This window comes from Caloenas nicobarica, chromosome 29 (genome assembly GCF_036013445.1).
Source record: "Caloenas nicobarica isolate bCalNic1 chromosome 29, bCalNic1.hap1, whole genome shotgun sequence".
In the NCBI taxonomy this organism is placed as follows: Eukaryota; Metazoa; Chordata; class Aves; order Columbiformes; family Columbidae; genus Caloenas; species Caloenas nicobarica.
Window position 1 is genome coordinate 2,729,195 of NC_088273.1, and position 16,695 is coordinate 2,745,889.

At 49.3% G+C, this 16,695-nt stretch overlaps 1 protein-coding gene across 1 annotated transcript; it reads left to right on the top strand.

Moving 5' to 3' along the window:
• Positions 1-15,084: 15,084 nt before the first annotated feature.
• Positions 15,085-15,810, top strand: LOC135999716 (olfactory receptor 14J1-like; the record flags this gene model as incomplete). The annotated part of the gene is made up of 1 exon (XM_065653273.1): positions 15,085-15,810. A coding segment is annotated over one exon (726 nt), but the record flags the coding sequence as incomplete, so codon positions are not given.
• Positions 15,811-16,695: the final 885 nt, after the last annotated feature.

Below are 16,695 nucleotides of genomic sequence, written 5' to 3' on the forward strand. Positions count from 1 at the left end.
CAAACAGCAATAAACTCTCATCCTCTGCAGAGCAGTTATAGTGTAACTCGTAGGCTCAACCATTCTTGTTTTGTTGTTGTTGTTTTGCTGATATTTTGTGATAATGTTGTCATCCATTTCGTAATTCACTGTCTGCCTTTTTTTCTTACCAAGTGTCTATGGAAATGAGGACCCTCTTCCTCTCCTTAAAAAAAAATTAAAATAAATGGGCCCTGCAGTATTTTGCTTTTTTTTTCTCCTCTGCTTTTCTTTTAAGGCCTTTTTGGAGCTGCAGGGACAGTTTCTGTCTGCATCAGTGGAGGGGAGCAGAGTCCAGCATGGTGACACTGCCAGGGAGCAGCAGCCCTTGGTCTTCCAGAGCTGTTCTCGTTCCACTCCCACACTCTCCTTCTCATCCCTTGTGTTGGTGCAAGGCCTGAGTGCTCTGGCAGCTTGGTCACCGTCCTGCTGTGTGTCAGTCCTGTGAGCGCAGGCAGGGACAGGCAATGGGCACTGCTGTGACAGAGCTGGCCTCAGAATAGCCTTCCATGAAGAGCGATCTTCTGAGGATAGTGCCTGAAGGTTTAGGCCTTCTTTCAAAGCTTTTCTCAAGAACTTGCCCAAGAAAGTGGCCCACAGATGGAACACCAGCGGACAGCTAAACTGTACGTGTGTACAGGGCTGGGCACACAGCAGTGTCCTCTCACAGCCAGGCCTCCTGCCAGAGACCTGCAGGACCAGCAGAGCAGGGGCTGGGCTGTGCCCCTGTGCACTGGACACCCCTTCGGAAGGACCCTCAGGTCAATCATCATGCACTGGCCCCTCACAACCACCATTTCCAGCACTCATCTTTCACCCACAGAGGTTGTTCTTCCCTCCATGAATGGACACTGAATGAGTAGTTCAGCAGTCCATGTTTGATTGTACAGATGAGATGTAAGCACACATCTCATGTACGTGAGGTTGACACAAACGCGAGTGATCACAAACACCAGCAACTATTCCTTGGGGTTCCATGAAGGCCTGTGGCACTGTTAAGGTCTTGAAGTCACTTCATGTTGGGAGAAACACCCCATGGGAAATCACCTGAGTGGTACACTGGGATATGCTTCCTTGAACTTTCCATTCCTCATGTCATGGAACATCTCAGATGAGCGCAGAGCAGGGTGACACACCACAGGGCTGAGGTGTGTCCCATCCATTGGGAGTGGCAACAGGAGGCCAGAGGGACACTGTGACTCCTGCCTCTGTGTGTAAGAGGGACAGATTCTGTCTCTGAGCATCCCTGGGTGCATAAGGAGTCCATGAGACCAGCTCAGATGTGGACACCTGACAGAACCCTGACATTTCTGTGTATGACTCCAGGCACACACTCCACTGTATCAGTGAAACTGATCTCAGCTGCCTTGGACAGGGCCATTGCAAGAGCTCCTTTCTGCTATGTCACACTTGCCCGTGATTCTAGATTATGCTCTCAAAAACACCAGAGAAACCAGAGAGATTCTGGTGTCCTTGGAAAACACAGACATCAAAGCCATCTTCAAGAATGGCAGGAACAAGAATTGGGAGAACTGCAGGTTGGTCAGCCTGCCTCTGTCCCTGGGAAGGGGATTGGACACGTCCTCCTGCGGCCATTTCCCAGCACTTGAAGGACAAGAAAGGGATTGCTGAAGCAAAATGTGCAGGGAAAAGGAAGGTATGTCATGTACATGGAGTTTTGCAAGGCCTCAGACTTGGTCTCCCATGGTGTCCTTATAGCCAGATGGGTGCTGTCTGGGCTGAAGAAGTGGACATTGGGTGGGAACTTGGCTGAATGATTGAGCACAGATGATGTGAAAGGTACAAATATTTCTGTGCAACCAGTTACTGGTGACATCTCTCAGTGACCAGCATTGGGCAAACACTGTTGAATGTCTTTTTCTCCCCCTGTATGATGGGACGAGTGCACTTGCATCTCTTTTAAGGATGATGCAAAGCTGGGCAGAAGCCTTGAGTAACCTCACCTGGTTGACCCTGCCTTGAGCAGGGGAGTCAGACAAGATGATGTTCAGGGCTCTCTTCAAATCTGAGTTATTCTAGGATTCGATGAATCTTTACCTTCGAGAGGTTTTTGAAAACTGAACATATGTAGGAAGAAGAAAAAAAAATAAACAGGCAGAGGAGGAGATCTAAAACGTGTGAACATCAATATGGCACTTCCTGTGAAGAATGTTTCTACCTTCTCTCATTCTCCATTAGTAGCAAATAGATGTCATCAAATTCATAAAACAAGGATATTTATAACTGGTCAGGTCCTGGGCCAAGAGGAGGTTATGGATGGGTACGGCCCCAAGCCTGACAGTGTTCAAGAACAGACTGGACAATGCCTTCAGACACAGGGTATGAAATGTGGAGTTGTCCTGTGCAAGGAGAGGAGTTGGACTCAATGATGCTTGTGGGTCCCTCCCAGCTCAGGACATTCTAGGATTCTATGAAATACTAGGTCACAAGTCCATGTTTTCGTTGTACAGATGCGTTGTAAACATAGACATCATGTGCATGTCCATTGTGTGCATGTGGTGAGATGAACCCAAGTGAGCACAGATGCTATCAGCTATTCCTTGAGGTGCAATAAAGGTCAGTGGGACAGAGATGGTGTTCAGGGGTCTCTTCCAACCCGCGTTATTGTAGGATTCCATGAATCTTTTCGTTGGGGAGCTCTTTCAAGGAAGAATACACAGAGGAAGAAAAAAAAAAAAAAGGCAGAAGCAGAGGTATAAAATGCACCAGTGTAAATACAGCAGCTCCTCTGGGGAACGTTTCTCCACTCAAACCCTTGAATGGAAATCTATTAGATAAATTTGATGAAACCAGCTTAGTTTAATCTGCTCAGACACTGGACCACAAGGAGGGTCCAAAGAGTTGTGGTGAATGGGCCAAATCCAGTTGGTGGCCAATCACGAGTGGTGTTCCCCAGGGCTCAGTACTGGGGCCAGTTCTGTTCAATCTCTCTATCAATGATCTGGATGAGGGGATCGAGTGCACCGTTAGTAAGTTTGCAGATGACACGAAGTTGGGTGGGAGTGCTGACCTGCTGGACAAGACGACAGGAAGGGTCAACAGGGGGATGTGGAGCTGCTGGTTCATTAGGCTGAGTCCAATTGTCTGAACTTTAACAAGGCCAAGTGCCATGGCCTGCACTTGGGTCATAACAACCCCCTGCAACACTACAGGCTCAGGAAAGAGCGGTTGGAAGGCTGCTTGTCAGAAAAGACCTGGGAGTGTTGATCAACAGCAGCTGAACATGAGCCAGCATGTGCCCAGGTGGCCAAAAAGGCCAATGGCCTCCTGGTGTGCATCAAGAATAGTGTAGTGGGCAGAACCGGGGCAGCGATCATCCCCTTGTACTTGGCGCTGGTGAGGCCACAACTCGAATCCTCAGTTCAGTTTTGGGCCTCTCATTATAGGAAAGACCTTGAGGTGCTGGAGTGAGTGCAGAGAAGGGTACAAGGCTGTTGAGGGTCTGGAGCACAAGTCTTCTGAGGAGCAGCTGAGGGACCCGGGAGTGTTTAGCCTGGAGAAAAGGAGGCTGTGGGGAGACCTTTTTGCTCTCAACATGTATCTGAAAAGAGGTTGTAGCATGGAGGATGTTGGTGTTCTCATGAGTAGCAAATGATAGCATGAGAGGAAATGGTCTCAGCTTGTGCCAGAGAAGGTTCAGAATTGATATTAGGAAAGATTTCTTCATGGAAAAGTTTGTGAAGCAGTGGAACAGGCTTCCCAGGGAAATGGCTGAGTCACCATTCCTGAAGGTGTCTAAAAGATGTATAGATGAGGTTCTCCGGGAAATGGTTTAGTGCTAGAGTTAGGTTGTGGTTGGACTCGATGACATTAATGGTCTCTTCCAACTGAAATGATTCTATGATCCTACGATTCTATTCTTCAAGGGAGACAAGGAGGCTGGGGGGAGACCTTATTGCTGTCTAGAACTACCTGAACGGAGGTTCCCATACGGTGGAGCTATCCTTTGAGGTAGGAATCATAGAATCATAGAGAGTGTTGGAAGGGAGCTTCACAGGTCATCTAGTCCAACCCCCCTGTCATGAGCAGGGACATCTTCACCCAGATCAGGTTGCTCAGAGTGCCATCCAGCCTGGCCTTGAATGTCTCCACGGATGTCTCCATCCACCACCTCTCTGGGCAATCAGTGCAGTTGTTTCATCACCCTCATTGTAAAAAATTTCTTCCTCATGTCTGACCTGAATCTCTCCTCTTCTAGTTCAAAACCATCACCCCTTGTCCTATCACAACATGCCCTGCTAAAAAGGCTGTCCCTATCATTCTTCTCGGCCTCATTAAGGTATAGAAAGCTGACAATAAGGTCTCCCTGGAGCCTTTTGTTCTCCAGGCTGAACTACACCAACTCTCTCAGCCTGTCCTCACAGCAGAGCTGTTTCATCCCTCTGATCATCTTGGTGACCTTGCTGTGGCCCCTCTCCAACAGGTCCATGTCTTTCCTGTACTAAGGACCCCAGAGCTGGATGCAGGACTACAGGTGGGTTCTCACCACGGTGGGGCAGAATCCCCTCCCTTGATGTGCTGCTCATGCTCCTTTGGATGCAGCCCAAGATATGTTTGGCCTTCTGGGCTGCAAGCGCACTTTGCCAGCTCCTGTCCGGTCTTTTACCCACCAGTATCCCCAAGTCCTTCTTGTCAGGGCTGCTCTCCATCCCTTCATCCCCCAGCCTGTATTGATAGTGGGGGGTTGCCCCAATCCAGGTGCAGGACCTTGTGTTTGGCCTTCTTGAACCTCAGGACACTCACATGAACCCACTTCTCGAGCTTATCCAGGTCCCTCTGGATGGCCTTCTGTCCCTAACATGTATCAGGAACTCCACTCGGTTTGGTGTCGTCTGTAAACTTGCTGAGGGTGCACTTGATCCCACTATGTCACTGATGAAGATACTAAACAGTAGTGATCCCAGTATGGACCCCTGAGGGACACCACTTATCACCAGTGTCCATCCAGACATTGTGCCATTGACCACCACTCTCTGGGAGTAAACATTGAGCCAGTTCCTCACTCACCAAACAGTCCAGACATCAAATCCTCTCCAATTCAGAGAGAAGGATGTCGTGAGGGACCATGTCAAAGTCCAGGTAGATGACATCCATAGCCCTTCCTTTGTCCACTGATGTCGTTACTCCATCGTAGAAGGCCACCAAGTTAGTCAGGCAGGACCTGCCCTTGGCGAAGCCATGCTGGCTGTCTCAAATCACCTTCCTGTCCTCCTTGTTCCTTAGCAGAGCTTCTAGGAGGATCTGTTCCATGATCTTCCCAGGCACAGGTAAGAGGCTGACAGGTCAGTAGTTTTCAGGGTCCTCCTGTCTACAGCAGAGGAGACAAACACTGCCACACAGCGCAGTTTGGAACATGAGGAGGAAGAAATATCACTCAAAGAGTAGTGTTGTGGTACAAGAAATCATCCAGAAGGAGCGTGAGATCAGTCCACCACCTTGTGTTTCAAGGAACAGAGCATGGGAGTGGAGACACATCAGTCAATGTATGGAAACACCACGGTGAGAGCGAGGGGAGGAAACGAGATGGGTGTCTACAGCCTGCAGGGAAAGAGAAGCAGCTGTGTGACAGTGTAGGACAACCTGTGGTGGAGATGGCAAAGGGCACTGGCAAGGCTGGATGTAACCAAGGGAACCCAAGTCTTTGTCCCCTTGGCTATGGCAATCATCATGTTGTCCTCAGGCACTGGGGCACCTCATGGCCTCCTTGCACACCCCCAGGAAGGCTGGGAACTGTCACACCATTGTCCTTCACTCAGCATCACACAGCCCACATCCCCCTGCCCCAGGAAGAGCCCTGAGCAATGGGTGAGGGACAGGATCTGCCTTCCCAGGGGCTGGGGGTCAGGCCTTGGCCTCTCTGCTTCATCCAACAAAACCAGGCTTTTCTCAGCACCTCAGCTGCCTGCACATGACCTTTTGTTTATCTGCCATCATGGCCTCCAATTCTCTGCTCTAACGAGTCCCTGGGGAGGCTTTGCTGGTACTTGCCCTCAGTGGAACTCATTAATACTTCAAGGTACGTAGTACTTTTTTCTTCTGACTTTGACTTCTGGCAAGGTTTGTGCAATCTCCTCTCAGCACCTCAGTGAGTTTCAAGGGCTCAGCACCAAATGCACCATGGGGCTCATTACACTGAAGAAAGCTCTAAGAAACCATGTCTCTTCTTGTAATTGTCTTCTACTCTTGTACAGTGCATTAGAGAGTTTTCTTGGTGTAACTATGTAGAAAGATTTCAAAAAGCTTCTAATAAAAGCGTCTTTCTATTTTAAAGGTTGTGTTTCATTAATTTTTCCGTTTAAAGAAAATATTCTATCAGTATTATATCAATCCAGGGTCTCTCCTGTGGAGGTCTGGACTGGTTGGAGAAGGTCTGACACTTGAGGTCTGACACTGTGTGGACAACCTTGCTCCTCACCTCCCCAACCCCATCATTTCTCTCATTGGCCACCTGGCACTTGCATCCCTTTTCCTTACACCAGACTTCTCCACTGCAGGCTGCAGCTGGATGTTCCAGCTCCTTTGCACCAGCTCCCACCTGCTCTCCTTGGAGACCTGGCTGCACACAGGCAAAGAGGGACTTTTCTTTCCTTTTGAACAAACAAAATAAAGCTGATAAGATTCATGATTAAAAGAAAGCACACTCCTCAACTGTATGCCAAGGACAAACTGCCACCAATGAGATTCACCATTCACAAGGCATAACCATGAGAAAATATTTTAGGCAGAAATGAATTACAAAATAAACACAATAAAAGAGTTGGCTAAAGACAGAATTAGACAGACTACCGAAAGAAAAGGAATCTTTTAACTCCTTGAAGTTGAAAGCAGCAACTGGATTGTTGACAAGAGTCCGAGTGACCAAAGAGTAAGAGGAAGGGAAATCCAGAGAGCAATCGCAAGTGCTTGTGTGCAGATGAGCTGCTGGAAATGGGACTTCAGACATGGTCAGTTTAGTTAGGGCAGGAAAAAATACATAAAAGATGAGGGAGATCGAATGCACAGCCTAAGACAGAGAGTGCTGAGAAGGGAAATCTTGTGGAAGATCAGAAATTCTCCTCTAGCTATTAATGCACATCCCGAAAAGTCTCATTTTGATGTCATGGGAAAAAACTGACATTTAAAGTATTCAAAACAAAGAAAAATAATTATAACACTAACAATGTTTGATGCTTAAAGTTGCAAGAAGACATTTCCTTCACTCTACGTCTTTCATTTGGTTTCTTTTTCCCTCCATTTTAAAAAAAATGTTCTCTAGATTTCGATCCTACCAAAGCCTACAGCATTAAGAGAGATAATCCTTGTATCTTGCACAGAGTGAAAGGCACCAAAAACTCCACTGCCTTGGACTGTCAATGCCCCTTTTTACCCTTGGCACAGAGTGAGTCGTGCTCAAAGCTCTTGGCCACTCTTGCCTGATGCAGGAAAGAAGGAGAAAAAGGTTAATTGAACTGTTCTTTTTTAAGATGGCCATGTTGGCAGTGATCTCAACAGACCTGTGTTATCTGTCTTTCTATGTGATCATAAGGAAAAATATATATTTATGTGTTGGTAAATATATAGTAAAATATATAAGTGTTGCCAGTTACTCAGCAAAACACATTTCCTACCAGCATTCTCAAAGGAAGAGTCTTTCTTCTGAGGAATTGCTGTCTCCCAAGCCTCTGCGACTCGAGGCAGGAATCTGGAGCAGAACAACCAGCAGTGGGTGGGGATGAAGTCAGGGATCACTGGAACTAACACTCACTCTGTGCCAGAAAGTGACCAAAATGTATTTGGATAAAGCTCTGAGTAATCTGGTCTGACCCTGCTTTGAGCAGGAGGTTGGACAAGACACCTTCTGAGGACCTATCCAGTCTGGATGACGCTGTCCTTCCTTTCCCTTCAGGTTTTCTAGTAAGAGAGCACTCTCAGTTTCTCTCTGATCACAGAAATCATTCACATGAGGCACAGGGCTGCTTTACAAGTAACCAGAAACAGTCCTGACCACAACTTTTGCATCCCTTTTCATTTGCCCCAACCCAGCTGCTTCTTTTTTTCTGTGCTAATACCCTTCCAGAAAGAACAGGCCACCTTGTCAATCCTTTCAGAGCAGGTTGTTCAACAGCTGTCAACGTCCATGTACAGATTCTGCACATCAGCCAGGCATAAAGGCACCATTACAGAAATGGAGACGAGGAACTCGACCAGCTCCTTGAACCCAGGAATCAACCCACCTTGTCTCCTGAGATTCCCGGGAACACCTAAAGTTTAAGAACACAGAAGCGTGAGTCCTCGCTGAGTATCTCGGCTCATCTCCTGACCCATGTGGTGCTTCAGACTGTGAAGAGAATCAAAAGCAACTTTTTGACCGGGGTAGTTGATTTTAAACGCTGTCACACAGGGCAGATGAAGGGAGATCAGAACTCCAATCTCTGCTGCACTAAGAGGCTTGATACCCCATCCATACGTACATATCTCTGTGGTTCAGATAAAGGGTGGTCTTGCAAAAGTCACCCTTTGCGTCCCCAGGTGCACGGACACTGCTCATGTTCCTCTCCAGAGAGTGGCAGAGGCTGGATCACTTTCTCAGGAGAAACTCCTTGCTGGAAAGGCACAGCTATGGAGGTGGCTCAACAAGGTTTTATTGCATTTCACTCAGCATCAGATTTGATATATTTGGTACTTTTCTGGGATAACACCTGCACGGATGATCACATAAAGACAAGCATTCCATAAGAGCTGGTTATGAAGACCCTGACATGAACAAGAAAACTCACCATGAGGTCTGCAGGGAGCAAGAAAGATTATAACAAGCATCAGGAAGAACCAAGAAGTTCAAGTCATCTTCTGAAGAGCGAGAGGCCCTGAGCAGCAGTGACCGCCCATGTGTGGTGTGGGAGAGGGTCAGGGGATGTGAGGTAGAAAAGGGTGATGGCTGACGATGTTAGTAGATCCTTACAACCATGTCTGAGCCTGCAAGTGGAACGCGGTTGATGTCTGTGGGTGGAGGGGGAATAGGAGGAAGGTTTTTAGGGGATTATGGAAAGAAGGCAGGCTTCTCTTGGGCTAATCATATAAGGCAGTGACATTTGCATGCTGTGGGCATGGCTGTGCCTGGGAGATGGGGAATGGCTGCTGCTGGGGCTGGCTGTGCTCCGTCATGGCCCATGAGCTGACCTCGCTCTGCTCCTCTCTTACACTGCCCACACTTGGATGGTCCTCAGGAATCATCCATGAGCCTGGAGGAAGCACCAACCTCCTGGAGTGTTGGCCTGTTGCTGGATGACAAGAGCGAAAGGTTTGTGAGACACATGGGAGTGCAGGATGAGAGTGGTCTATGCGTAGCAGTGAGTGTGTTAAAGGCAAGAAGAAGACCTGAAGAGCATGGGCTGGTCATGTTAATGTGGAATAGACTGACTTCGGTTTTAATTTTAGGGCAGCAGAAGAAGGAACATGTGCATTTCAGTGCTGGGGCATGGATCCAAATTGAGGATTCAAGCAAGTTTGGGGCTGGGACAGCTTGGGTGATTGAGAACCATCGCCAGGTCTATGAAAGAAGCTGAATGGGTTTTGAGGACCTCACAGGCATTGCCAAATCCTCAGAAAACCAGAGCCTTGTGGTTAAAGGAACAGCACCTGGCACCAAACCCACACCCAAAACACAAATACCTTCACAATGACCACAGGCTGAGCCTGAGAAATATAAGAGAGAAATGATCTCCTTTGGCTGGTCCTGGGGTCAGGGCTCAGCCATTCTGTCCTGGTTGAGACAGACAAACGACATAGACCAAGTTCTTCCAGGATGAAAGTAGTAGATGCCATTTATTGCCACAAGTGCATTTTTATACAGTTTTACCAATTCCTGTGTCTCTTCACTATCGGTTACAAGTTACAGCAGTAACATCTCATTGGCTGATTTTGCTATCATCAATGTTACTTTTCTACTCCCTTCTCTCTCACGGGTACACATTAATATGTCCGGATACTCCTTTACTCCCATCTTTCTCATGGGTAGGCCTTAATATCTTCAAGACTGATCTCTGTTCCCATGCCCTCCGTCAGGGAATCCACGGACCCACCGTAGTCCCCCACACCATTCTGATGACGAACAGCCATGAAGGGCTCACCTGGCATCAGAGCGACCTGCACATCACCTTTACCACCTGTAGCCAGTGTCTCAAGGCTTTTGCTTCACCAGCCTCCAGGGACAGGGACCTCGACTGCTTGTTTCCTTCAGCGCTGGGTCAGTGATAGCCCTTCGTGGGGTCCCAAACACCCTCACACACTTCAGTTTGTTTCTGCCTTTCACTTCATTAGAGGTTTGTTCATTCTTTCAGCATCTGCAGTTCAGGATCATGGCAGCAGAGGGCTCATTAACATCCAAAATGCTCTTACAAGCCAAGGCTCTGTGCAGCAGTTTCCTGAAGGCTTCGAGTCTGGTGTGGATGATTAGGGAGATTTCAGGAATAGCCAAACAGAGAGCATTTCCATAATAAATACAAATAAAGCCACATTTCTTCTATTTCCTTCCATGCTCGCCCTTCCCTCCCTTTCCAGAACAGGTGGTATCAGCAGCCTCCAGTTCATATGGATGTGGAGCATCTCCTGATAAAGACTGAATATGTCAGAAAAGTGGGTGCCTAAATCACCACGTGAGTGAGGAGATAGTCCAGGCCACCTCAAGAGGAGTCACATCCTCTGGACCAAAAGGCAGGTGTTCCTGGGAATCTCAGATGCCACAGCACAGCTATACCTGTGTTCAGGGAGCTGGTCAAATGACCCATCTGCTTTTCTGTAATCGTGTTTGAGTTTACTCAGGTAACCCCTGACTTGAGCCCCATCCACTCCTGGGTGTTCTCCAGACTCCTGCCTTCAGGAACAAAGTCCCGGGAGACCTTGCTGGTGAAGATGGAGACAAAGAAGCCATGAAGTACCTCAGTCCTGTCTGATTCTACTCTTAGGAAGTTCAGCAGCAGGCCCATGATCACCCTGTCTCTTCTTTTACTGTAAGGAAGCTGTGTCAGCTCATCTTGCTGCCCTCAGCCTCCCCTGCAGGTATGAAATCCAGGGCAGCTTTGGCATCACTCCCTACATCTATAGACAAGGTTTCTAAATTCCCCCTTTGCAGCTTCCCCTGCTTCCACCTCCTGTGTGCTGCCTTTTTGCCCTGGAGCTCCATCAGTTCAGACAAGCAGCCTCACGAGATAAATGCTTCTTTTCATGGGTACTTGGAGACATCATTCTTGTGCTTGGAGCAGGCTGTTCTGTAAGGCCGATCAGATTTCCTGAGCTCCTTCACCCTTCACACCTACTTCGATGTCACCATCTCACCCACCATCCTCCAGTTATCATCTTCCAGGGGCCTCAGCTCCAATTTCTCATCCCTGACTGTTACATCCCTGACCAAATCTTTCTGGTTTGTAGGTGTGAAGTCCCACAGGGCACCTCACCTCACTGACCCCTCAGTCACCCCTGTCGGGAAGATGTTGTCAATGAGCTCCAAAACCCTCCTGGACGCCTGGTACCTTGCAGATATTGGAATATCTTAGCTCTGCAACAAGGAAACATGAGGCCTGGAAACATGACGCTTTTTTCATTTATCTGAAGGAGGCCTCATCTAATTCCTCTTCCTGATCAGGGAGCCTGTAGCTGATGTCCAGTCACCACAACATTGCCCATGTTGTTCTGCCCTCTCATGCTGACTCCTCAACGTTCAGCTGACATTGTCTCCATGCATTCCAAATGCTCTCCCACATGAAGGCAAAATTCCACTCTCTGTGTCCTGTAACTCCTCATGCTCTTGTCTTAGGAGAGACACCCTCATCAGGATAAGCCATCCGCATGCAAACATTAACAGCTGAGCAAATGGACCTTCAGTCAAGGGAGAGTCCAGACCTTGAGAATATCTGGGATTCGCCCATCAGAAAGTTCTGAAACTGAACAAGGAGAAGTGAGCAGTGCTGGGGAGGCTACAGTAATAGGGGAGAAGCCTGAGAGTGCTTGAAGGGTGGTTTCAGAGATGGTGGAGGTTTTCTTCATAGTGGGAAACAGCACGAGAAAGAAATAATGGCACACAGTGCAGCTGGCGAGGTCCAGGCCGGACATAAGCAGCAAGGAATGTGAGTGGAAGGGCAGTGCTGTGGTGGAGCAGGTCACCCAGAGGGAGTCTGCATCAGCCCAAGGCTTTGTGCTTCAAGGAACAGCTGGGGAGGACGGAGAGATCTCAGCAAAGGAAAGAAGATGCTCAGACAAGAGCAAGGTGGGGCAGCAGGGGGGATGTCTCCAGCCTGCAGGGAAAGAGGTGCAGGTGATGCCACAGCATAGGACAGGCTGTTGTGGAGATGGTCAAGGGATGTAAAAAGGCTGAAAGCCACCATCAGACATGAGCTCCTTCTCCCCTCAGCTATGGCTGTTGTGTCCACCTCTGCTGCCTGTGAGGAGACACCTTGTCCTTACAGCACAGGGGCCTCATGGCCTCCTTGTCCCCAGCCAGGAAGCTGGGAGGTGTTGGACCATAGTCCTGCCCTTGGCCTTGCACAGCCCCACATCACAGTGTCCCAGGAAGAGCCCTGGGCAACGTGGGAGGGACAGGATCTGATTTCCCAGGGTCTGGGGGTCAGGGCTTGGCCCTTTGGTTAATGAAACACATCCAGTTTACTCAGCATCAGAGAGACCTTTACTTTGCTTTTCCTGACCTTTCATCATTGACTCCAGTTTTCTGCTCTAACTGTCCCTGGGGATGGTTTCTCAGTTGTGTTCCTCATTGAGACCCATTAACAATGCAAGAAAATTTAGACTTTGCATCTGAGTTTGACTTCTTGAGAGGTATCTTCAACTTCCTCTCAGGGTCTGATGTTCATGGACTCAGCACCAAAGCCACCAGAGGGGTCATTAAAGTGCCTGGGGCTGCTCCTGTGCTGCTGAGCTGGGCTGGGCTCCTGGGACAGAGGGAGCTCATGGCAAATGGCAGCGCTGCAGAGAGACAGCTCTGCCCAGGAGCAGCTCCTCTGCAAAGCGCAGCAGGGCTGAGGGCTCTGCCTGGGGATCTCAGGGAGACGAGCAAGGCAGAGAGAGATTAAAGGTGGTCAGGAGGGGGAGGATGACTGAGAGCTCACTGGAGGAGAAATCTTTGCAGCCCTTGACACGGTAAGTCTCTGGGTGCAGGGCAATGCAGCTGTAGCTCCTGGAGGCATCCTCTAAATCTGGCACAAACGCAGCCTGTGGTATCTGAAAGAGGGGGCTCTTGTTCAGAAATTTCAAATTCGGGTGCTCAGAGCTGTGTTTCAGAGCAGGGTCCCTGCACCCCGTGGGCTGTGTATCAGCTCAAGGACTCCACTGCTGGTCAGGGTCAGCACTAAGCCTGCCCATGGCGATCCCCATGGTTGTGTGTGGAGAAGTTCTGCATGGAAGGAACAATCTGTGTCAGGTCAGTGCAGGGTCCTTCTGTTCTTGAGAGAGCGCTGTGTGGGTCAGGGCTCCTCACAGCTCCAGACCACTAAAGGACATCTGCCAGGCTACTTTTAAGAAAGCACAGCAAGGCAGGGGCTACCTGAAAGAGAAGAAGCTTGTACCATCAATCACCTACTCTGAGTTGTCTGGGTGGGCAATAGGACACAGAAATTATTTTCTCAGTTCAGGAGGAGGAATGGAAATTCCAGAAATCTTACTCTGAGAGGTGAATAAAGCTGTGAGTATTACAACTAAAAACACCCTGGCTTCCAGAAAGCATCAGGATGACTTTTCCAGCCTCATCAGGGCTGGTCTGATGTTCCCATCAGAGCCGGCCCACACAGAGCTGCCCCTGGGCAGTGCCCGGCTGCTGGGAGGGGTCTGCAGGGCAGAGCTGAGCACACAGCGGCTGCGATGGGGTCTGTGACACTGACAGGAGGAGACCTGGGCACAGAGACACAGCTGCAGGCAGGGACAGCTCCAGGCAGCAGAGCAGGGGCTGGTCAGGAGCTCTTTTGCTCCTGCTCTGCAGGTGGCTGCTGGGGGTTGTCTGCTGGGCAATGATCGGACTGTCCCTTTAGCACATCCCATCTCCAGGAGCCCTGACTCTGCTCTGCCTGTCCTGCTGGGCTCACCAGCTGCCCCCAGAAAGGCCCAGCTCTGCTGTAGGATGCCAGGAGTGCTGAGCCTTTCCTTGGGGTCCGCACTCTCCTGCCAGAGTCCTTTGCTTCTCTGGGTGAGGGGTCGTGTCCTGCTCTCTCCATCACATCTCCACCTCTGGGCTGGGGCAGAGAACAGTTTGCAGATCTGCCCTTTCAGACTGAGCTCCCCTGCTCCAGTATGAGTCTGTACTCATTTTTTGGGTTGCACAAGAAAAAGCACAGGGCAGATGAGTAAAAGACTGATGGACTCCACTGCTCTCCTGACTCTTCATTGAGCCACGGAAAACTGAGGCTTTTCGCCTGTCCTCTCTCAAGACTCTTCACATTTTCCCTCATGAAAATGAGGATTTTTCCCCCTCAACAGATATGGTGGTGACAAATAAAGGACACAGATAAAATATTTATAAAGTCATGCTATGTCTCTCCTCTGCAGCCCACTCTTTACAGAATCATGAGTGCAGATATCGAACATTTCCAAGAAGCTGGATTACATCTGACATTCCTTGTGAACATTGGAGCTGTCATGAGCTCCCATTTTCCCACTGCAGCAGAGCAAAGCTGGTTATTTGGTAGCACATGGGCAGAGGTTCTGCTCCTCACAGCACACTCAGCCAGCACACAACAGAGAAATGAAATGCATTTCAGTATGGTGACTTCTGTGAAAAATGGAGTGGCTTTACTCACAGGAGTCTATATCTCATGTTAAGTTATTGTTTCCTTTCTTTGAACAGAGCCTCATGCTGAGAAACAGCAAATGTCCAACAGCAGCTCCATCACCCAGTTCCTCCTCCTGCCATTCACAGACACACGGGAGCTGCAGCTCTTGCACTTCTGGCTCTTCCTGGGCATCTACCTGGCTGCCCTCCTGGGCAACGGCCTCATCATCACCACTATAGCCTGTGACCAGCACCTCCACACCCCCATGTACTTCTTCCTGCTCAACCTCTCCCTCCTCGACCTGGGCTCCATCTCCACCACTCTCCCCAAATCCATGGCCAATTCCCTCTGGAACACCAGGGCCATCTCCTTTTTGGGATGTGCTGCACAGCTCTTTATGTTTGTCTTCTTGTTAGCAGCAGAGTATTCTATGCTCACCATCATGTCCTATGACCGCTACGTTGCCATCTGCAAACCCCTGCACTACGGGACCCTCCTGGGCAGCAGAGCTTGTGTCCACATGGCAGCAGCTGCCTGGGCCACTGGGTTTCTCAGTGCTCTGCTGCACACGGCCAATACATTTTCACTGCCACTGTGCAAGGGCAATGCTGTGGACCAGTTCTTCTGTGAAATCCCCCAGATCCTCAAGCTTTCCTGCTCACACTCCTACCTCAGGGAACTTGGGCTTGTGGTGGTCAGTGCCTGTTTAGCTTTTATGTGTTTTATTTTCATTGTGGTGTCCTATGTGCAGATCTTCAGGGCTGTGTTGAGGATCCCCTCTGAGCAGGGACGGCACAAAGCCTTTTCCACGTGCCTCCCTCACCTGGCCGTGGTCTCTCTTTTCATCAGCACTGGCATGTTTGCCTACCTGAAACCCCCCTCCATCTCTTCCCCATGGCTGGACCTGGTGGTGTCTGTTCTGTACTCAGTGGTTCCTCCAGCAGTGAACCCCCTCATCTACAGCATGAGGAACCAGGAGCTCCAGGATTCAGTGTGGAAATTGATAACTGCACTTTTACAATAAGAAACAGCAACAAACTCTCACCCTCTGCATAGCAGTTATAGTGTAACTCATTACATTCTCAGGGTTTCTTGTTGTTGTTGTGGTTGTGTTTTGTCATAAAGTTGTCATTCCTTTCCTAATTCACTGTCTGCCTTTTTTTCTGACCAAGTGTCTATGGAAATGAGGAGCCCTTTTTTCTATTTTTATAAAAAAAAGAATAAAAGGCCCTGCAGTGTTTCGTTTTGATTTATTTTTCCCCTGAGATCTTCTATTAAGGCCTTTTTGGAGCTGCAGGGACAGTTTCTGTCTGCAGTAGTGGAGGGGAGCAGAGTCCCAGCCTGGCAGCGCTGCCAGGGAGCAGCAGCCCTTGGTCTTCCAGAGCTGTTCTCGTTCCACTCCCACACTCTCCTTCTCATCCCTTGTGTTGGTGCAAGGCCTGAGTGCTCTGGCAGCTTGGTCACCGTCCTGCTGTGTGTCAGTCCTGTGAGCGCAGGCAGGGACAGGCAATGGGCACTGCTGTGACAGAGCTGGCCTCCGTAACATACTTATATAAAGAAGAGTGATCTTCTTAAGGCAGTGCCTGGAGGCTTAGGTCTTCTTGCAAAGTTTCTGTCAAGAACATGTACAAGAAAGTGGCCCACAGATGAAACACCATTGTGCAGCTGCACAGTGTGTGTGTGCAGGGCTGGGCACACAGCAGTGTCCTCTCACAGCCAGGCCTCCTGCCAGAGACCTGCAGGACCAGCAGAGCAGGGTCTGGGCTGTGCCCCTGTGCACTGGACACCCCTTCGGAAGGAGCCTCAGGTCAATCATCATGCACTGGCCCCTCACAACCACCATTTCCTGCACTGGCCTCTCACCCACAGAGGTTGTTCTTCCCTCCATGGATGGACACTGAATGAGTAG